The sequence below is a fragment of the Trachinotus anak genome, unplaced genomic scaffold (assembly GCF_046630095.1).
Source record: "Trachinotus anak isolate AG129_WGS33_773 ecotype Australia unplaced genomic scaffold, CSIRO_AGI_Tana_v1 ptg000002l, whole genome shotgun sequence".
NCBI lineage: Eukaryota > Metazoa > Chordata > Actinopteri > Carangiformes > Carangidae > Trachinotus > Trachinotus anak.
In genome coordinates this window covers 2,518,019-2,541,487 of record NW_027273853.1, presented here as the reverse complement: position 1 = coordinate 2,541,487, position 23,469 = coordinate 2,518,019, and the positions used below count along the sequence as shown (strand labels likewise).

Sequence of the window (23,469 nt, the reverse complement as noted above, 5' to 3'; positions counted from 1 at the left end):
AGACCAGACCTGCTCTCCAGATCTGGCATGGTTAGGTTCCTGCTGATGAAGCACATCCTCAGGCTGATGACCTTTCTGTCTTTGGATGAGGAGGAGCTGCTGTGTTTGGGTGACCCCGAATCCTCACTACCACTGTAGCTCGGTGACTGTGGGCGGACTCCGTCCCATGGCAGGTCGGCGACCAGGGACGGCTTCTTGAAGAGCGGAGAAACCTCACGGATGTACTTCACTGTGGAGGAAGAGAGAATAAATATAAGCAAATGTACATCCAGTGCAAGACGGTATGACTGAATGGCTCCCTGATAGGCTGACATAGCTATACCTCTACAGTATCCATGGTCTAAGTGTGAACGTAGAGACTGTTTACCATATATATCATGGAATCTCAGGGTTAAGTCATTATTGCCTTCAATGTCTTTTTTTTTTTTTTTTTTTTGCAAGTAGTGAAATTATAGACACTTTATATTGGCACATATTACAACACATTTTTTGGTAGCAGCATGTTTACAGCCTGGTACAAAAACTGTTTTGGTCTCTACAGCTAATTTCCTCCTTTATGACAACTGTACGGGGGGTGAATCTTTATATAACTCACCAGTTTAAATTTTATTAAGACTTAAAGTTCTGTATAGTTTAGGGGGTGGCCGCTTTGAGTGACAGGTGGGGGAGTGTATGCTCGCTACAAACCAGCATGCACTAAAGTCTTGGCTCCACACATGCACCACCTTTTTGCCCATTTTTGGATTTGCTGAGAGTTAGGGGCGGGGTCAGACACTGCCAAAATGGCGATGGCAGAGCAACCCACTCTTCAGAAACCTGGAGGTGACGTCACAAAGGCTACATCTATCTTTATTTACAGTCTCTGATTAGCACTCATGTGGAATATTCATATTGATAAACGTAGGTCCGACCTTTACCCTCCTTTTAGCCTTAATTTCGCTCTCCACATTATCTGCCTCTTGATTTACAAGATGTTTGACTTCCTTCATAAACTAGTCACTAACTTTGCCTGCGATTTAGTGCTGGGCAGGTACAGTTAGCACTGAGGTTGGGAACCAAAACTTGGTTCTAAATTACAACCAAATCCAACATGTCATGTACCACGTACCCAGTGAGAAAAATGAATCAGATTATGGGTCTCTAACCACGACGGGCCATGTCCACACTGCCACCATTGCTCCTGCCAGCCCTGTCTTTAAACACGAGTCTGCTCTTTTTAAGTGGCCGTCGATGACACAACGTTTGCTGTATTTTCATGTTTTATCTGAAATGTGAAGAGTAGTAAGTGGAAAGCAGTCACGTGATTTTCACCTGATGTTTTGCTGAATTATTGACATGATGCAGTTATAGCCTACGCTGGGTTTCTGGATGTAGCATTTACCTCTGATTATCATTCAATTGTGTGATTATTGTTTCTTTTCTTTTTCTTTTTAAATATTTTCCAGAGCTTTATTTTCTTCCTGAAATACCTTGATACAAGAGTTTAAGAGTGGCTCATGACCTATCAGTCTAAGCTGCATGTATATGAGAACTAGTGGGCAATGGAATCTACCCTAGCGGATGAATAATGTCTGTCTGTCTATCAACTCTTTTACGTGTGGTTGTTTTGACCATTAAAATGACCTCAGGAACAGGTGTTTCTTTGTTGTTGGATTGAGGGGATAGTGTAAAATATAGTAAAATATAGGACAAATATAGATACATGCCTTTGTCACCAGAACACTGAAATAAAACAACTAGCAGTTAGTTTAATGAACTGCTTTAGATTGATCTGAATCTATCATTTAAGATTTTTTAATGCACGTCTGTGGATCATGATTTCATAATGTGGATTTGTTAACAGTAAATGCTATTTACTTTGTGAATATTCAGTTAACAAAAGAATGAAGATATTCTTGTTATCTAAACATTTGACCTCTTTCTTTTTTTTAAACATTGATAAGAATAGGAATTCATAAGCAGAATTCAAATTGCTAAAATTAAAACAATACTCTCTTCTAGTTAGCATGCTTGTTGGTTAATGAGACGTTTTCTGCCAGAAACAGCTGCCTGCAGGGGTTGATGGGAGCTTTTACAGCAGATATGCTGTAAAACCAAGCGAAAGAAGCTAAACAGCTCCACAGAACACACTGCAGTTCTGTGCAGTTCACTAGCTAGTTGCTGACTTCGTGTGTGTGCTGCTTGGTGCTGCAGGTCGGTACACCTGTGAGGTGTAACGCTGCTGAAACTCCAGAGTCATGTGATAATTCTCTGTGGTTTCGACACTGTGAGTGACTCTTCACATTACACACAGTCATCTGGTCCACTGTTAATAAAAAATATTGATTACTGCAGCTTGAAAATAAAATTCTGGCCGTCAAAAACCCACATGCTGAACCTCGTTTGTGTGGTGTAATATTTCAAGAGGAATCAATGTTGATAAAAGCAAGTGTTAAACAGACAGCTACAGGTAATTAATCAAATAAATTAACCACAATGAATTGATCATCATGGCAAAACGCCAAAATACTCTGGTTGTAGGTTATCAAATGTGGAGATTTGTTGCTTTTGTAAGTTGAATATCTTTGGATTTGGACTGTTGAAGTTTTGAAGATTTGAAGAAGACTCGGGGAAACTGGGATTTTTCACCTGTTGGACCAGATGATTGATTGCTAATGAAAAGCAATCTGAAGCAGCTCTAAACTGGAGGCAGTCAAATGTTCAACCCAGTAAATGTTCATTTGAAATTCTGTAGAGATGCAAAAGAATGAGAGTGAGACTGCAGCAGGGGTCCAACAAGCACTGACACCTGATCTCCTCTGGTTCCGATGCTGTTGGGTGTTAGGTGGTGAAGATTTGTGAATTAGCATTAAGGTTCTCGTCGGACTATCTGGGGACTGGGCCAGGCCTAGAGAAACTAGAACTGATCTCACACTCTCACACACACACACACACACACACACACACACACACACACACACACACACACACACAGTTAGGCAGTTTTCTGATTTTAGGACTAAGTAGACAGAAGTAGTTTATTTTCATTTTTGTTTTAGAGAGCTAGTTTGAAACTGGTGTTTCTAGTCCTCTTTTGGTCATACGGTTATATTTATCTCCTTCACCTCCTCACAAATAAATAACTTTGCTTCAGCAATTACATCTGGTTCTGTGTTACGTTGCTTTCCCCACATCGAACAGTCCTTCAAATGTAACATTAAATGCACCATAATCTATTCCAGGCTACATGCATGTCTACACAGAGAGAAATAACAAAGGCCAAAAATCTTTCCCTTAAAGTTTCCCTTAAAGTATCAACAGCCACCCTCCTCTCCACGAGCCACACTGAGTAAAGTCTTTTACAAATATGTGAGATCCTCAGATAATCCCTCTTATCATAATAGAATAAACACATCAGTTGGTTGTAGTTTGTTAGGCTGAAGCACATCATGGGGTGAGCCAAAGCAAGACAGCTGCTTAATATCTACACACCCTCAACAAATAGTGTGTTGATAGTTTGACCATCTGTGGGATTCCACCCATTAACAGCCGGTTGTGTGGTGTGGCCAGCCCGAACCCAGGCCATGAGGAAACACTCTGGGATGTTTAGTGAAGTCACTGGGCCCAGCCAGTGGGGTTAAGCCAGGGTTAAACTTAAACACAGTTGGACTGTGGTTCGGGAAAGAGCTGGAGTGTCTGTCCGACCTGAAGTTTGAACATACCTAACAACTAATAGAGGACATTTTCCAAATGAAAAGGACACTGATCGTATTCCAGCAGGGACTTTGGACCATGAACAGGTCCTGCTGTCTGAAGAGGACGCAACAGTCCCCTGTGTGAAGCTATCTCAGGCCGTACAGCTGTGAGCTTGGCAGAGCAGATGTTTGTAAAAGAATGACCTCTGCTCCAATGTGGTGGATCCACTTTCCAAATTTGGTCCCATGGCCTCGTACACCCCCCACCACCACTGGCACACACTCACGGGCCTTCACTTACTCTTATATCTTCCCTTGTATATGATGAGACCATTTTTATTTCCTTCCTTCAATGCATGCTCTCTTAGTATCTCTGTGTGCACAGTGAGTGTGTGTGTGTGTGTGTGTGAATATGAGAAAGGAAAGAGACTAACACCGAGCGTGTGTGTGTGTGTGTGTGTGTGTGTGTCTTGGACCGCTGGGTCGGTCTGCTTTTTATGAAACCTGAGACGAGACTCTCAAGAGGTGAGGTCATTCTTGAATGTAGACTGACATATTAGGTTTGTGAAAGTTTGTGTGCTTGTATGAGTGTGTGTGTATCTGTGTGTGTCTGTGGGTGTGTGTGTGTATGCGCATGAGAGATGGAGAAAATAGGCTCGGGTCTAAAGCTATGTGTGTATGACTCTAAAACGAGCTCAGTGAGACATGCAGAATTAATGACTGAGCAACAGATGCAGAAGGAGCTGCACAGTGCATGAGTCCCTGCACGCTCGTGTGTACGTTACCCTATGCATGACTCAGAGTAAAGGGCAGGGCTGGTAATAATGCTGAGGCAACAAGCCAAGGAATGGAGCCTCATTTCCCCGGTCATCCAAACCGCACTGCCCATACCGACAGCGTCTGGGATCGTTTCTGCAAATGTAAGCGCGAGTGAGAGCATTCCTGAATGCTCATGTATATGTCTGAGGGTCATATGGAAGAGGATGTCTCTGCTGCAAAGCCCTGCTTTCAGATTCATGATTAGATTTGGCACAGTGATGTTCAGAGAGATATTTTCCATCCACAAACTTGGGGCTTTCTGCAGTGCACGTGTTTACAATGTGCAGGAACTGAATTCTTCTGTCCATAACTTTGGCAAATTGTTTTCTGCACCACAGAGCAACATTTTACTTCCCACAATCAACACTGAAATACAATCACATATAAGTTTTTGGTTTCATTTTGGAAATCATTTTTAGAATTCATCAGGAATATTTAGATCATTTTACATTTATTCCCGTGTATTAGTCACAGGGATACAACTGACATCGGAAGAAACATTTAATGTTCATTGGTATTTTTTATGTCAAACATAAAAAATATGCCAATGCCAATATTCTCTGTGTGGCTGTAACTTTCTATAGCAGTCTAATATATTTCTACCATTCACACAAATACACTGGTTTTAATCAATAACAATACAACATCTCATATTTTATATTATTCTTCCTACCTACAGAGACTTGGGGATGTGCACTGCAGCCCAGAGAGCTACAGAGAGTAGGGCTGTTGAAAAGTGTAATATCTAATCTGAATCTGTCCATAAACCAGGTTACTGTTACTCTCTGCCAGCATAAAATGGAGACAATTTGCGAGCTGTGCTCAACAGATTCGATAAGGCCGTTTGTTGAAAAAGCAACTGCCTCACAGTAACATCAGCCTTTTAGCCAAATAAGGCAGCAGAAACACTGTGAATGAATGGAACAACATTACATCTACGATTAGGCTACATGGTTAATTTGAATACATTACATCTTAATCTCATTCCATCACACTTGAGTCTTTTCTTTTGTTATAGCCCTAATAGGAATTGGGAAGAGTATTTTAATCAGCCCCAACAGTCTGAAGTAAGAACAGTATATCCACAGTGGACAATGGACAATGGTGGACAGTGGATTATACAAATGTACAGCATCAGGTTATTTCATTACTGGCTAATTAGTGGGTGAGATTTTCCAGGTAAACAGTTCTGAGTCTTGTTATAACCAAATTTGTCACCATCCAACTGGAGATCAGACTTCCCCAAACCTGAGAGTAAAAGCTGAGGACGAAGTTCAGTGTCATCGTCACAGAAGCAGCAAGGAAACAAGTCAATAAAAGGACAGTGTGTCACCCAGGAACACCTGCAGTAAAGTGAACTCTGCAACATAGCTCGATAGGTGCAAAGATGGCAAGGTGGGCGGGACGATATATGAAATCAAAAGTGGGCCCACGGCACCATAAGTTTCTGTATAAGAATAAAAAAAGTGGAAAACCAAATATTTAAATGAGATAGTTCTCACCTTCACGTTTCCAACATTTGTGAGCGAAAATCAGCTAAATCACACCACCCTACAATCTGTGGAGGAGACATGATCATAAACCTCACAAACATCCCAAACTCTAACGCTCTGCTCAGAATACAGTCAGACTAACCGCTGTGTGAGCACACGTGTTGATGGTTTACAGAAGGAGCCTTTTCATCAGCAGGGCAGGAGAAGGTATGGGAACTGATTTCCTAGCAGGGAGTTTAACAGTGATGGCTGTTCTCTGTAAAAGTGAAAGCACCGCTTTATTAGCAGGTTTCCATTATTATGAGTCAGCAATGACACGCTTCATGTGACTGGTCGGCACACATATCAGTAATAGCTGCAGAAGCTGGAAGCAACTATGTGAAACCACAAGGGACATGTGTTAACTTCTCCAGTGAAGTGTTGATCTCCATCAGAAGATATATCTGTGGTTTTTATCAGAAGAGAGGCTCAGCCTCTCTGTTTCTCAGTTTTCTGAGTGATCCAATAAAAATAGAGCAGATTTCAGGTAAACACTCAGAGAAACCAAATCCTGCAAGGAGAGGATTGTGGATTCAGGTGGGCGGGGCTTGGGGCGTGGCTGAGAGCGTTTTATTTTAAGTAGGGCTGCAGCTATCGATTATTTTAGTAATTGAGTATTCTGTTGACTATTCCATCAATTAATCGAGTTATCAGATAAGAACTGTCTTATTAAAGAATAAGATAGATGAAAACAATGGAACATATAAATATACATATAGAATTTAGAAAATATGAAAAAGAGAAACAAACACAGGTCTCTTAAAATGAACAACTAATTGTTTTCCTTTTAAGAAAAATCAACATTTTTATTGATTAAATTGCTTCAATTTTATCTGTTAAAATCAAACCCAGCTCACTCTTTCTCTCCTGCGTCTGTGTGTGTGTCTGTGCTCACGTGATGACATCGCTCCGGACAGGAAGGTAAACTCCTCTGGCCGTGTAACAGGAGACAATCGTCTTTTCTGCCTTCTGCCATGTTCTGACTGACACAAAACAAATCAACGTTGCTTGCTCCGGATGTGTCTGAGAGAATGTTGCTGGTCAACGGTACAGAACCTAACATGAGTTAAATTCACCACAGTAACTGGCACCAGTTAGAGTGATAATTACAATTTGAACTGTAATACTAACCTACTAAACTTTTACTGGGATTTAGCCTGTAACCGGTAACTGTTTCATCTCTAATGGTGACCACTGAGCCGTCATATCAATTAAATGGAGATTCGATGCAAAGGATTTGCCTCAATTACTTTTATTAATTAAGCCTAAAGGAATTGTCTCAGCCTTAGGCTACGTCCACACTACTACGCTTTTGTTTTAAAACAGCCTTTTGAAATGTAAATGTACTAGTGGGGATATCGCCTTAGTTTTAAGGCTCAGTTTCTGAATACAGGCTGTGTGCATTTCTCTGTGGACTGAGGCTTTGATACTTTCACAGTATTAATATAGAACTTAGACCTGCTTTATAATCAAAAACACATGGACGTCTACCTTTAGACTGGATGGACCTTTTGGACCTTTAAGGCGATGCTGGTCGTACTCTGTGGACTGACTTGTCCTGTGTTTTCCAGGAACGGGACAGGAGTATGAGTGATGGATATTTTACAGTGTGTATAACTTAGAAGAATAAAGAGCCTATTCTCATAGTATTAAACATCTAGAGATGATTGCACATTGCATAATTGCATGGTCTTGTTTTGGAACTATTCTGGGCTTAGGATAGGTCACATGACTTCTTTTCTTGTGTCCGATTGGTTGATGACAAGTAGACAAGCCACCTCCCTAATAGTAGTTGGCTAGATTTAAACCTGATACGACACTTGCAGAGGAATTATTTTCATACTAAATACAATGCTGTCATACTGGTAGCACTACATTTGAGATCTGACAAGATATTTGGTTTTCCAAAGCTGTAGAAGACATAACCACAGAAGAGAGATGAATAGATAACAATGGAGTAATAACTGAAAACATGTTAAATATTACGCTAAATCTTCTTCTCCTTATCCTCATTGTATATATTTATATTCCTGTCATATTTTTCAGAAGTTGCTCTCAGATATCCACAACAAAATTTCTTGAATCTTGGTTGTGAAGAACCTCAGCAACAGTGAAGCTCATGAATGCTCTGTTGTGCAACTTGTTGGCATAGAGGACCATTGTACATCTGCTTCTATTCATTTTTTTCTTTTTGGGTCTAAATGAAAGGCCTGGGAGCAATTGCAGTCTTTGATGTAGCCACAGAAATGTAATTTATCATCATGAGATGTAGCCTCTTTACACACTACAGCCAGCTTCGGTCATTAGGATTGGGCGTTATATGCAAAATATCTCAGTATATCTCAGTATAGTCCAGGAAATATTTCATGATAAATAATTTTTTTGTTCATTATTTTATCAATGACTAGGCTTGGACAATATCCAAAATGTAACACCTCCATAAAGTCGGGTGGTTGTTTTAATAACACATATTATTGTATTTTAAGTTTCATGCGTAAGCAATGCTGCCACTAAACAAGTAAAAGGTACAATGTGCAGTAAGCAAAGCAGTGAAATGAGGATCAGACTTGGAAGCACAGCAGACTGTGCAAAACTACAAAAAATAAATAAATACATAAATACATTTTTTTCAATATTATGAAAAAAATATGCATATTGACGGAAATATCGTGATATTCGATATTATTGAATATCAGCCATTACCTAAATTTGGATGTTGCTGCTTCTAATCCCAGGTGTTGGTAGTGAATGGTAGTGACAGAACTGAATGATTAGAAGAAACAATATTTCAATCTGAACAATATTTTGTGATTATTTTCTGACAAGCTTTGCTTAGGCACAGTACTGCTTTGAAGTAAGTGCTAAGGTAAGTTGGCTAACGTGCTGATGCTAAGAAGGCATAATATTTACTATATTCATCTTATTATAGCGTGTTGGCTTGCTAATAATTGCTAATGAGCACATTAACAGAGAGTAAAGCTGAGGCTGATGGGAATGTCAGGGATTAGCTGGTATTCGGTCGTAAATTGTGACCTGCTGACGGTGTTAGACGAAAAGTCAGAGGATCATCAAGGTGATTACAAGTCATCTCAGAGGGCAGGGCCATCACTTTTTATTTCATTTATCCAATTTAACATTTAAATTGTTGGAAATCAAACTGTACAGTCTACAAGTCCAACTAAGTGTTTGAAGCAGTTTGCATTGTGGCTGAGCGGCGGGCGTTCCTAAAATCAGCTCGACCTACTGACCTAGGTAAACTGATAATTAATAAAAATGGAGGAAACTATTGATCAGAACCACGAGGAATCGGGGATGAAGCGTGTGGAAGTATTTTGGGTTCTTCATGGCAGATGGCCAAATTACCAATAAAGATAAGGTTGTTTCCTGACTTTGCATGAAGCAGCTGCCTTGCTCTACAGCCACTCCGAATCTGAGCTGCTGCTGCTGCCTTCACTGCCAGCTCTCAGCTTTTGATACTCAGTGCTACAGACACAGTTTCGCTAGCAACAAAAAAGTATCGAGGTTTTTTACGCCCAGTACTATGGCTGGGTGACAGATCATGTTCATTTGATTGATTCAAATTTTTGTGTGAAATGTCTAAATAGTGAAATTCACATCTTTACACAGTGCACAGGAAGGTTACTTTTAAACTGTGCACACCTGCAACTCCATGTGAGCAGCTGGCTCCCAATATCTCATAAATCGTGTGTATGGTGACTGAACATGCAGCTATTACAGGTCTTATTGTTGTATTTTATTGTAGTATTGTATTGTATTGTTCTTGCTGTCTTGTCCAGTTTCAATTCTGCAACTCAAAGGAAGAAACAAACAAATCAATGAAAACTGTGAGTCAGAAAAGAGAGATTTGATTTTTCAATTGACTGTTATCAGGATTATTCCTTTTTTCTTTGTGATATTTTTCCTCAGTTTCTCCTGCCAGAACAAACAACTCCTCTCCACAAAAAAAAACGCTTTCTTCTCTTTCTTCTCTGCTTGCATCACATGTCTTTTTCTGTCTTTCCATCTGTCTGTCTGTCTCTCATTTGGTGCTGTTAAAAGAACTCATTAGCTCTGTCAAGCCTGTCACTCAGCTCCACTTCTGCTTCTAATTAGGCCAGTTCACAGAGGACTACCAGCTCTGTCTGTGTCTCTGTGTGTGTGTGTGTGTGTGTGTGTGTGTGTGTGTGTGTGTGTGTGTGTGCACAAACATTTCTGCCTCTGTGTGTGCATCTACATTAATGTGTGTAAGGGAGATTTTCCTGAGACGCAGACCAACATCCCATGAGGCCATTTCATCTGCTTCCTTTCATACCTTGCTGCCTGCAGCAACGGAGGGAAAAGGAAAACAGGGAAGAGGATGGACAGAAGAAAAAGAGGACAAGAGTTAGAGGGGGAGTAGAATCAGAATCAGAATCAGTTTTATTGCCAAGTATGTTTTCACATACAAGGAAGGAGGAGGAAGGGAAGGAGGAAGTGGAGGAGGAGTGCAAAAGGCAGAAGAGTCTGACTTGACACATATTTGGTTGCGGCCTCAGCTCTGCCGCAAAGTTACCCGTAAAGCTACCCGCCTTCAAACCGCCCTCCTCTCTTCTTTCTCACCACACATGCATGTACACGTGCGTGCGTGCGCACGCACACGCACACACACACACACACACACACACACACACACACGGTAATCATCTTATAGCAAGGCCAAAATAACAAAATAATAGCTTACAAAGCAGTAAGTCAGGCAGTCAGACCCTGGCCTCTGTATTTTTTCCCCTAAAACTGCCCAGAAATTCCCCTGTGGTTTGGCTCGCTCCTCTTTCACTCCTCTCTCACTCCTCTCTCATTCCTCTCCTTTCTGTTCTCTCTACCCTCCTTCACGCTCTTCTACCCCTCCTTCACTGTCTCTCCATCTTCAGTCATGTCACTCACCCTTCTTCATGCTTCTCCCTTCCCACACCTCTCATACAGTCAGATCCCCCCCCCCCGACCTGGTCTTTCTGTCTTGTCCGCTCCCTCTTTCTCCCCCTCCTCTCAAAATCTACTTCTGCCAGAAACATAATGGGAACAATGTGTCAGAAACTAGCTCCAACAGAGAGGGTGTGTGTGTGTGTGTGTGTGTGTGTGTGTACGTGCACGTTGGGCTTGATGTGTGTATACACGTGCAAATACATTGACAACAGCATTCATGAGCACAAATCCTTCTTCATTATTTATGAGCTGATGTTACAGTTTTTTCTTCTTGGGATTTTACTCTTCACCTCTTGTTTAAATCAATGGTTGCACTTACTTCATAGTTGAAGCTGTAGAAAATTAATCTGCAACTATTCTGATATCAAGATAAAACTGCTTCCAGCCAGCCAGCCAGTTTTTTTTTCAGCTCAGTTTTGGACTAGTTGAATTGTTACTGGTAAAGAGAAAAGTTGTAAAAGTCGGTTTAATAGGAATGTTCACAGCCAGTCAGTCAGACTGGGATTAGAACCAATCAGGGAATTTTTTAAACCTATCAGCATCAATATCAGATCGTTTGTATGATCAGCACTGATCAATTTTCCACCTTTGTTTACTGAAACCCACACAGACATTTCTGGCTTGTTATAGTAGGAGAAGCACATTTCCTCACATTAATGATGGTTCTGTTTTCTTCAGGGTCCCAGCGAGTCATGACAGTGTGACAGAGCCAGGACCAAACTAAAGCAGCTAAATGGAATTCAGCCATTATTTATTTTACTATGAACTTCACATTTCTGTTTTTCCTACTGAGACAAGTCAAAATGACTCCAAGGCTTTTTGCACCTTATATGACAACGAACTTTATTCAAACAGGACATGAGCATTGTTTTAACGTTTTCAACATACTGGTGCCAACAGGACACATTACACTATGTTTATACCTTATCATTTTTGGGAGTATTAACTGTGTGATTAGACCTCTGCTCAGGTTGAAGGAGGGAATAATGCGAGGTGACCAAGTCAGTGGAGACACAAAAATGATGACCCACCCAAACAGGTGCACTAAAGCTAACCACAAACCTTACATCTGGAGAATAGGATTTGTAGGACGGGGCGTCTCTGTGGTACCACAATGCTTCATTCATGATATGTTTTGATACAGTTTACCTTCGTCAAAGAACTTGCAGCTCCTGCAATTTGAATATTGCACTTGGCCATGTCGGGACTTCGATCATATTTCAATTAATAGTTCAGCCCTACAGGAGAGTGAGGAAGATGTGAGCAGCCTGTACACACCTACAGAGTCCTGAGCTCAAGTGAAATCCTGTGCAGCTGGACAGTGACAACCTCCACCCCCCTCCTGCCAAACTGCTCAGTGCATCAGTGTCAAATAAACTTTGCCGACATAAATTACAGATTAAACACAGAAACATTTTCTGATCTAAATCAGGAACTACCTGATGAAACAACGTGTTCCGTTTCACAACACTACAGTGTGTTTGACACAATACTGAAGTTTGACTTATTTAGTGCAAACACTGATTCCTAATGCACAGGGTTGTCAGTGAGTAAACAACAGCCTCCATTAATGATAATCCTGCTGACAGGAAGTGTCAGTGAGCAACAGTCACTTTGCGTTGGACTCTGCTTCATCGTCACCTCTGTGTTGTGCCACTGTTGTTTGAAAACTGTATCTGAATTTGAGTATTTTATTAATGTTGGCGATGATGGGAGGGATGACACCCAAACCTTCCTGCTGCAGCACACCCACTCTGACACTTTCCTCTCCACAGACAAAGGGCTTTGGGAATCACCTCAGCACATCCTGTGGCGATTCTGCTGAACTGTTTCATTAGGCTGTTGCAGGCGATGTTGCATGGCAGTGAGCAGCACTGCTTCATGGTTACACTGGATCTACAGGATTTTTACATCAATGTGATGCAGTCACAAGACAGTCCATTAAGCTTATTTTTGCCAGAAATAGTTTTTTCCACTTATTTTCCATAGAAATTGACCATATCAAGGACATCCTTGTGATCTAATGGTTAAATGGAATGGACTGCACTTATTTAGTATTCGACCACTACAAGCCACATTCACCCATCACGCAGTGCTTTCCTCTGCACATACACTCATACCCTGATGGAACAGCCGTCAGAGGTAATGTGGGGTTCAGTATCTTGCCCAAGGACACAACACGCAGATTGGAGGATCTGGGATTGAACCACTGACCTTCTGATTCATGGACGACCTGCTCTACCTCCTGAACCACAGCCACCTGTGTCTATAATTACTATGTTCCCGGTTCAGGCATGTCACACACTGCTCTCTCTCCCCATCTTACAGTATGTTATACTGTGTACTGTAAAGGTACTGATACTATAACTGCACCACTACACAACACCATTCAATAAATCATATTTAAATTTGTCTTTACTATTTTAACGTAGGCCTCCTCTCTACTAAATATTCACCTCAAATTGTGATTCTGTATCAACAAGTTCTTCATCAGAGCAACAACATTGATCTGAATCTCCCAAAATAAGTCGCTGGAGACTATTTGGGGACAGAAATGTCAAAACGACCCACCATACCTTGCTCAGATATAAGTGCCACTGCCTACATACACAAGCTGGCATGGCAGTGGAAATCACATCGTACTGTGGACACACTCTCTGACACACAGATCATAACAACAAAAAGTATTCCCTCGATCCCTCAAACACTGAGTCACACCTGCCCCCTCCTCTTTGTTGTCCTCTAACCTGGATCAGAGAAAAAACCTTTGGGAAATCATGCAGTTGAAGTGTAAACACATGAGTGTGCTCATCTGTAGCAACACACTGTAACATTTAAGGAATTACATAAGTCATTTTTCCAAAGGTCGGTGTATGGCCTGAAAGAGTATCTGAGTATGTGTGCCAACTTTTTTTGGACAAATCAGATTATGAACAAACATAATCACATTCATCATTCTCTACTGTAGTTTCTGTTAAAGATTACAAATGTCATCCTGTCACGCCGCCAGTGAGGTCACAGACTGATGGTGCTTCAGCTACGGTTGAGGAAAAGCTTGATGCTCTCTGCTGTGGTGGAGATTTACAATCCAGCTCAGTCTTGTGAGACAATTAAACAAAATAAAAAGACAAACCGTCCTATGTGACAGGACGCCGGTGCCGAGGTCGACAGACTTTACCCACAGAGTCAACAGGCTCAGAGACTGTTTGGAGGGGGACGCACAGGGGACGGGACACAGCAGCAACAGTGGAGAGTGCAGGGCATGGTGTAGCAGTTAGCATTACTTTACAACTGCAACTAACAGTCATTTTCATTGTGGATGAATCTGTTGATTATTTTATTGATTCATCTTTTCATCAATGGCTAATCAAAATCTAATATCTCAATAAAGTCCAAACCAAATATTACAATATATGATTGATTATCACTGGGGGTATTTTATTTGTGTATTTTATGTTTTTTTTTTAGTAATGCATAATTACATTACTGTACTTTATATTTTGTATGTTATATAATTATATTATTGTATTTTGTTTCAGATGGTTTTTTGATAATATATAATTATATTACTGTAGTATATGTTTCAGGTGTAAGCGATGCTTCCAATAAATAGCAGTTCAAAGTTTATTTGTCACATGCCGAGGAACAATGTGCAGTAAGCAAAGCTGTGACATGAGGGTCGGACTCTGCAGCAGAGCAGCCTGTGCAAAACTACAAAAACAAAATTCAATATTATGAAAAATATCGTATCTGGCAGGAAATATTGTGATATTCAATATTATTGAGTTTATTATTCATAATAAATCATCATAAATTATACATTTCCATAACAGAAGAGGGTGTTGTCATTAATATTCAGCCATTATAATGATCCCTATTGTCCCGCTCAGGACTGCAGCTAAAATGCTACGTAGAGCTGAGGGGAACTGCAGGTTTAATGATAATGTGCTTCAGGTTCATGACTGTAAGTGACTTTTTTAAATTGACACATATTCACTGAGAATTTTTGGGATTTCTTTTTTTATATTTGCTTCTCCTGCCAGCCCCAACACAACTGAGGTCAATGCTCCTCAAAGTGATGAAAAATGACAGTAACAGTAACATCTCTTTAACTGCTTTCTACCAGGTAGAAAGTCATGAAACTGATTTTTAATTGTTTGAGTGAAATCTCAAAGACAAATATGTAACCTTGGTACATAAAAACAGGTCTTTCTTAAAATTGGGTTAGCTTAACGTATAAAATTTTTTTTTTAATTAAACATTGTAGAATACAACAAACTGAATTTGACAAAACATTGAAATGTTGCTGCTTCTACAATCTGTACTGTGGATTTATGACTATTAGCAGCGACATATTATAAATACTACAAAAGTGCATTTTTGTTTCCCTCTTCTGACAGCATAAACTGACTCTAATATCAGCTGAGCTCAAGTATCAGTAACAACTTGCATAGCATCAATCAGTTTTATGAGGCTTCTATTCATATGAATGTATTTGATTCCAATATTTAAAAAGCCAGTTGTTTTGGTGTCAGACCTGATTCACATTAAAGCTTAGGTGACACTCCAGGAGTTCACTTATATTTCTCTTGACAACTGGACACCAGAGACCTATCTGCAGATGGATATCAGAGGTGGTGAAGTTCATACTGAGACAGAGCTGACAAACCGGCATGCCCTATTTCAGCCTGTGCAGACTCATGCTGTGTGGCAGGTCTCACCCCGTGAGGACACCAACCAACACACTAAACGGACGGTCGGCCAGTTTTGGCCTCGGAACAAAAGAAAAGAACTGTTCTTGGTCAGGGCTGTCCCCGTTTCATCAATAGCCTCTGTGTCTGGTATGTGCTGTTTTTTTATTCCTCCAATTACTCACACAAAGGGCTCATCCTACATCTCCTCCTCCTCCTCTCCTGCACCACCGACCAGCAGGATAATCCAATAAGACACAAGGGACTGCTGCAGCAAACTTCAACTAATCATTTAGAAATAAGGGATAGTGTGTCTGCCAGTCAGCTGGCGAGGGGAAGGGGATTAACCAGCCGTGTGTCATGTCTGGGGTATGTAAGCCATGTGTTGATGGGCCAGTTTAAGAGGAGCTCATTCATTCAATCCTGTGTGTGTGATTTTTTTGTTAAATATACAGAAGTGCAAATATGACACAAGTTCATATTTGCACCTGGTTTGAAGAAATAACTTTTTGTTCAATATTAGACGACATGACAGATTAATATGGACTTTTTACTGGGAGAGAAGATCCCACCTGCTCCCTTTGCAGTTTGACTTGTTTGTGAAACCAAAGCTGAAAAAAAGCCCAAAATACTGGGTAAATTAGAGAAAAAAAAACTTGAATAAACAAACTTAAGAAAATCAAGACAGGTATCAGATCCAGCTGTGTTTCTGTCTGATGACTGATAACTGTTAGTCCAACAGTCACTGCATTTGCTCTGTTTTCATCTCCACCAACTAAAATAAACCAGAACTTTTCAAATAGATACTGTATTCACCAGCGGGTCTCTCTCTTCGTGTGTCAGAGGTCTTTCGTTAAGAGGAGTCGCCAGCTGCTGCTGAAAATCAGCTTGAGGAGAAGTGTGGGCACTGGATCCATTGCTATTACAAACATATTGATTAATGCAGCTCTAAAACTGGTGTCATCCTTGACATAAGCAAAGACATCTAGTGTCTCTTTACAGGCGTATCAAATATCAATGCGTCAACCATCAACCCACTTTTCTAACTTGTTAGTATCCACTGAATATCTTGAAATAAGTTTACAACCTAGTGCAATTGGCGCTTGACAGGATAATCTGATTTAGATAAAAAACGAGATTGGATCACCCTAAAATAACATAGATAATGTGACTTGTAGAATTTCCATGTGTGCTGCATGGCTTTAATAGTAATTGAGAAAAACAGCTTGATTGAGACCAGTAACTTGATTTGCAGAGTAAAAAAGACAAACAGAGAGATGTTTCATTTAAGTGCTTGTGTTGGTTATTTACAACCATATATAGAACGACTGGGCCAGAATTAGACTGCCAACCCATCCAGGCAACATGTTTCTAATAATTTAATGGTTTGGTCACAAGCCTTATTAAGAATCAGGACTCTACACGCTCTTATTACATCCATCACGTTCTAAGATGTACTTCTTTACTCTCTCCTCCCACATTCAGCATCAAGAAAAGAAAAAAAAAATCCCTGAATATTCACTGGAACTGTGCAGCAGCTCGAATCATGGGGCCACAAAGGTGTTGACCTTTGCCCTAAATAAGCACATGCAAGCAGAGGTCAGGAATGTGGGGCGTCTAAGCTAATTGTGAGAATATCTAGGGGTTTATGTATTGTGTACACGGCACAGCGGTCTGGAAAAAATCAAGCCTCGTTCAGACTGACTGCCATTTCTTTCTCAGAAGAGTGGGAACCAAGCAGAGACAGAGGGGGACTGGGAGGAAGAGCCAGTCCACAAACAACACAGCTCGCTGCCTGTCGACCTGACAAACAGTGACAAGCAGCTGATACATTCTTCCACACAGAGGCCGACGTCTGGACTGTGGCTGTGGCAGCAGGAGGCGGCACATCCTCCCATCTGTGCCTGAGGGTTGCTGGAGAAATTCTTACACTGATGTCAGCTGCAATCGGCCAAATTCAACCGGCGGTTTTAAAGTGATATTTATTCCCCTGTTAGGCCATCGCATTTCCACTGTGTTACATTCTGTGCAACACATGCATATTTCATTTGTTTATTTAGAGACCTCCATCAACCTCAGCACAGTGGGTGCCTGAAGAATCTATCACACTTTAATCTGGGAGACAAAACAGGCCTCGTTTTGACTTAAGTGGAAATGTGTCACTCATTGATTAGTTCCTACAATTTGTGCTCTTCAGTATTCATCCAGCGTTCATTCCAAACCATTAAACACTGCATTTAGCTGTTCCTGGCTTGGAGTTTCCAGACCCCAAGGGCTCTGTGGCCTCTCTTCCCCCAATTCACTCTTTTTCCACTTTTCTAAAGATTGAACTGTTCTACATCAGCGCAGTTTAGTGTCAGAGCTCCTCTCCGTGGAGCTCCGCTCAGTCCCAGAATGGGGCAGTCAGTATCTCCTGACCTACTAAAGTTTAGTCGGCTTTTGGGCTTTCTTGGCTGGACTGCACCTGACTGAGTGTTGATGTTTCCTCATTGGCCGTGACTCTTTCAAAATAATCTGGCACAAACAGTTTCTATCAAATCCTCAGGGGGGCGTTTGCAGGAGGTGTTGCCAAATTAGCGCCTGTTTTGCAAGATTGACCGACTTTTCAGGCCCCTTTAGTGACTTTTCTTCAAAAAAGCACCTGCAACAACTGTTTAGACAAAGCCTCCCTACTTTCCACAGAGAAAAGTCACCAGTAAGACAAGGTTGGTGTTCCCTCCAAAGGCACATCTCACTATTCCTCTCATTAAATTGACCACACCCACTGTCTCTCTGAGTGATCAATTTACAACTAAATCTCAGCACTGTCTTTGTCTTTGGTAGCAAACAACACTGACAAAGAGCCAGCGGATTACACTTTTACATGTACTGTAACTGTTAAAACAGTTATGCTTATGTTATACAACTGAAAAAAAGTTACATGTTGTCCAGGATGCTTGGCGGTCAGGAGCCACGCTGGGCGACACAAGCGTAAATCTTCCATGGGCCACATTTCTGTAGACTGTATCCTCTGAAGGATGCAGCCCCTGGATTGCAACACAGCTCTAGTGTGGATTATTGGAACTGTTCTGACAGGTGAGAGCTCTGACCCAGTACAGTCAATGTGCCATAAAACCAAAACAAACAGGATAAATGTGAAAATGCTAAAAAGCTTCATGGAGCTGCAGCGTTGGGTGTAAATTTCATCCTTTGAATGCAGAGAGTAAGCATTTTATGACCATAGCCTAACATTCCCCCTTTTACATACAGTAATTAACACAGTTTGTGTATTATATGGTGTTTTGTTTCACATCCTTGTTCTGTATGTTCCACTGCTGTTGTTCTGGACATTACATGCTTGTTGCACACACATCACTGACGCTTCTTCCTCTTTGTCTCTCCGGGACAGTATCAGAGACAAATCTCCTCTCCTCATGCTCACAGTGACCTCTTATCTGTTGCAACCCACAGTGATTGAAACACACACAGAGTGTAACAATGTCTCTGACTCTGATCACAGCTGTGGTTACCTTCCTGTTTACACTAATCAAAGGCTTTCTGTTGTGCTGATGTTATTTAAGCCCCGCTCCTGCTGCTGGCCAGAGATCACCTGGGACTGAGAGTCTGTTTGTTTATACCAGTGTGTCTACAATTGTATCCTAATGTGTCACAGAAATAATTATTTGTGTGGTGAAAGTCACAACCCACAGAGCATGTGTGGAGGAGCTACAAACTTCACCAGACTTTGGTGGTGGTAGTGTGCATCCTGCTGTCCTGTATTTAAAAATAAAAGTGGTGTGCTGGGAAATGCATGGTTTTGTTTGAATAACAAGGTCATCGAGTCACTTAGAATAAACCTGAACCTAAAGCTATTCTTGTATTTAATATACTGTGCCGCTTACACTTCTGGGGACATGTGACATATCCAGATATGGTTTAAAACTTTAGTCTCTGGATGAAAGTCTACTGCAAGTTCGCTTTTCGATGTTTGCGGCGGAAAAAGAAACGCCACACCTACTCTAACCGACATGACATCCATGCAGAAAGGGCTAATGCACAGAGGTGTGCACCCACACCACAGGAGTCTAATCTCGGCCTTTGCAAATCCCCGCTCTCGCGTCCGCCAACTTACCCTCCAGCGTCACTTCTTTCCCCGCCTTCTTCAGCGCCTGGACCGCTAGGTCGTGTGTTGCCTCCCGGAGGTCGTTCCCGTTCACCGACAGGATCGCGTCGCCCACCCGCAGAGCCCGACTCTGGTCGGCGGCGAGGCCCGGGAAGATCTTGGAGATGAGGATGGGCATCCGGTTTTCGCGCCCCCCCTTTATACTGATCCCCAGCCCGCCAGACTCCTGTTTGACAACTCGGACTTTCCGCACAGCTTCCGAGGAACCGTCCAGATTAACGGGGAAGTCGCCTTGTCTTGACCCGAAGCTGGACCCGGGACTCCCGTAGCTCGAGCTGGGACTTCCAAAGTCTGAGTTTGTGCCGTTATTTGGGTACTTCCCAGGGCTGCTTAGACCATAGTTGCCGTCGTATTGACCCCGACTGACAACCCCGCGCCCCGGGCTGGCGCTGCGCCCCCGGCCCCCGTGGTTCTGGCTCTGGAGTTGGTCTTGACCCGAGGACGGACCGCGGCCAGGGTTCCCCGGACTCGCTCCCGGGTCGTTTCCGTTCGACATGCCATTTCGCAGGCCCGCCGAAGAGTTGTTGTAGTCCCAGTGATTGCCACCCTGCCCGGTTACCTCCGCTTCGGCCGTTAGAGTCAGCGTTTCACGGGTGAGTTCCGCGGTCACTCGGATCCAGCGGTCGCGGAGCAAAAGGTCCAGTTGACCGTTTTTGTCCGCTCTGGTCCAAACTGCCATTCCTGGACGGGGAGCCTGCTCAGAGGCGGGCCGCTCTCACACTAAACTCATCATCAACTTTTTCCTCTTTTCAGAGTGCGCACAAGCAGCGACTAGGCTACACTGGCCCACATCGACACACCCACTCACACACTGACTGCTGGGAGAGGGGGAGAAAAAACACGACTCCCGAAAAGAGGGAGAGGAAGAAGAAAAGAACAACGGGCTGCGATGGGCCAGCCTGAGAGGGCTTGTTGTTGGGCTCAGACTCTAAAGCGGCCCGACGTCCACTGTAAAGCCCGCGAGAACACAACAAGGAGGACAGCCGTTCGACTCCTTCAAAATAAAAAGGCAAATCTGTTTTGGTGCCAAATTTTGGAGTAGCTGATAAAAACGACCAAAACGAAAACAACGCTTTAAATGTTCTGGCTCGCAGCTTTTCTTCAGCCATTCAGTCTCTGAATGTCTTAGAGGCAAATTGGTGTTTGAGAAGGATACCTATTAATGTAATTCTATTTAAAGGAGTGGGATTTAATGTCTCTAAGTGCAATTCTCTGTTCATTCAGCATGGCACCTGGGCTCATGCCAGGCATAGAGTCAAAAAGCCAGATGAGATGCATCAGTCTCCCAAGATTTGACAAAAACTGTGCAGGCTGAGAAAAGATACATTGAGATTTCACTGGTGTCCAGGGAGGAAATGAATGTGTTTCAGAAGCACAAAACACAGGCTGAGAGGACACACAAAGAACTATTTTCATGAATTACACGTGTAGAATAAAATAGGGGGTTAAGGAAACGACACTTTACACTACCAGCCTATATCTCAGGCTTCAAATTTCTGTCTGTTTGCGAGGCCACTGTATGCACCATTTTCACCGGGGTATGGATAAGAGAGGGGTGTGTCGGAGCGATAAAGAAAACGACGGAGTGCTGCATTCATCACCGGCGGACCTTAAAGTACACATGAGGGGCGTTAAAATGGTAATGAATACACAATAACAACATATACAGAACAAGCTTGATAACTTTGTACTTTTATTTTGAAAGCAAAATTACTTAACTTCCTTTTTGATTCTGTCTAATCGTGCAGCCCGTCTGTCTGAAGAGTGAACTCAGAGCCGGATGACAGACAGCCGACAGCCAATAGACATGCAGACCTGTAGATTATTTATTCATGATGAAAGGGGCGGGGCTCCATTACAGATCCCCCGGCTGGGGACAAAGCCGTCTTAAGTTCACTCACAGCGGTGGCTCTTATTAATGGACTGTGCTGCTATTGTTGCTATTGCTATTGTTTTCATAACGAAAGATAAACACACTGCTTGATATTAATGATGCGATCAGTGAAGATTGTTTTCTTAAGTTCCTAATATAATTTGCTTGTAATCACAATTAAAATTAATATTAAAAACATTTACCCATCTCCTCTGTGACCTACAGTAATGTTGACAAATTACTTCTTCAAATTACACATGGTTAGACAACATAACATGGTTCTTAACGTTAATGCATTAGTGGGAAACCTCTTCCATTTAATACATTTCTCTATTAGATTTTTTTCTTTTTAATGTAGCTGTCCTGTACATGATCGCCTATTTAGCAAGGAAATCTTAACACAGTGAAACACATCCATCCATTAGTTTTATTGCTTATCAGTAATAAAACATATCTTTTGTGGATTTTTACTGAGTAATTTTTAACAACAAGCTGTAGAAATACACACTTCTGCACACTCACAAGGCTTTACCCCCAGAGGAGTCACAACATGGGCCCTCGCCTCAGGTGCCTTTGTTCTTCTCCACCAGCAGAGCTGTGGAAGAATTACATCTCTCAGCATTCTACCAAATGGTCAATTTAACCTTCATGCATTTTCTATGAAAAGAGCTCAGCTGCAGGATTCTGCATGCTGCAGCAGCTCTTTCTACACACAGAGAGATGGAGTGCTGCATGACTCTGGCAGCAATTTCCACTCAGGGTGGACAAAATATGTGAAACAGCATCAATGTAAATCTATACAATTCAACAGCACCTCAAACTACAGCTTCCAAATCAACTGTAAATTTCAATCAACATCTCTCTGAATAGTTACTTTAAATCTCAGGGCCCACATTTTCTTGGCTGCAGTGAGACCAGCCCATACAACACATTTCTGTTGCAGAGTCTGAGGAGGAGTCATCACTGAGTAACAGCAAAGTCAGTGAAAGTGAGATCCTTCTGTTAAGCACATCACTTAGGGACAGAGACATTTGCTTCCAGAATCTAACGGGGAATTCCCAGAACATATAAATGACCCCAGGGTGTTGGGTGGACACAGGCCACAGTTGGGAGATGTGATAATCTTCATGAAGTGGTGCTTTCTGGGGGTTAGGTACATCCTATATGCAAATTTATAATTGATGACCTGGATTCCTTGAAGTGCTATACAGGTTTTTCCACAATGTCCTCCAGCAAAATTGTTCATCAGTTACATCAGATATTTCCCTACACCATGCAGCCTCTACTGGCACTGGACTACGACGTTCAGAAATACATTTGTAAAGTTTAGAGACCATCCCTCGTGTAGAAACTGCTGAGGCTAATAATTTATGAAGAGGGTGGGGGTACCTTGGTGGCTCACCTGGTAGAGCGGATTCGAACCCAGGCAGCGGCCCTGGGTTCGAATCCGACCTGTGGCCCTTTGCTGCATGTCATCCCCTCTCTCTCTCCCTGACATTCCTGTCACTCTATCACTGATCTATCCAATTAAAAAGGCCAAAAAAATAACTTAAACACAGCAGATCTGAACAGCAGGTAGAAAAAAAGGATGCTCCAGGTAGACCATATTCAGCTTGTAAATCATTAAAAGCTCTCAAACCATTTCTATCATACAGACTTTTGACTTGTTTCCTCATTATGGTACAAAAATAAAATATTAACATGATGTAAATCTAAACAAACCTGATAAGTGGAGTAATAGAAAACCTCACTTGTT

General features: G+C 41.9%; 1 protein-coding gene across 1 annotated transcript in view; it reads right to left on the bottom strand.

The window, feature by feature from the left end:
* The window catches only part of sntb2 (syntrophin, beta 2), a 28,576-nt gene extending 7,807 nt beyond the window's left edge, over positions 1–20,769 (bottom strand). The window contains exons 1-2 of the mRNA XM_071489876.1: positions 19,790–20,769; positions 10–229 (exon numbers count right to left, since the gene is read on the bottom strand). Of these exons, the coding sequence (XP_071345977.1) occupies positions 10–229; positions 19,790–20,519 (950 nt within the window). The 5' untranslated portion in view covers positions 20,520–20,769. The remainder of the gene's footprint in view (positions 1–9; positions 230–19,789) is intronic.
* Positions 20,770–23,469: the final 2,700 nt, after the last annotated feature.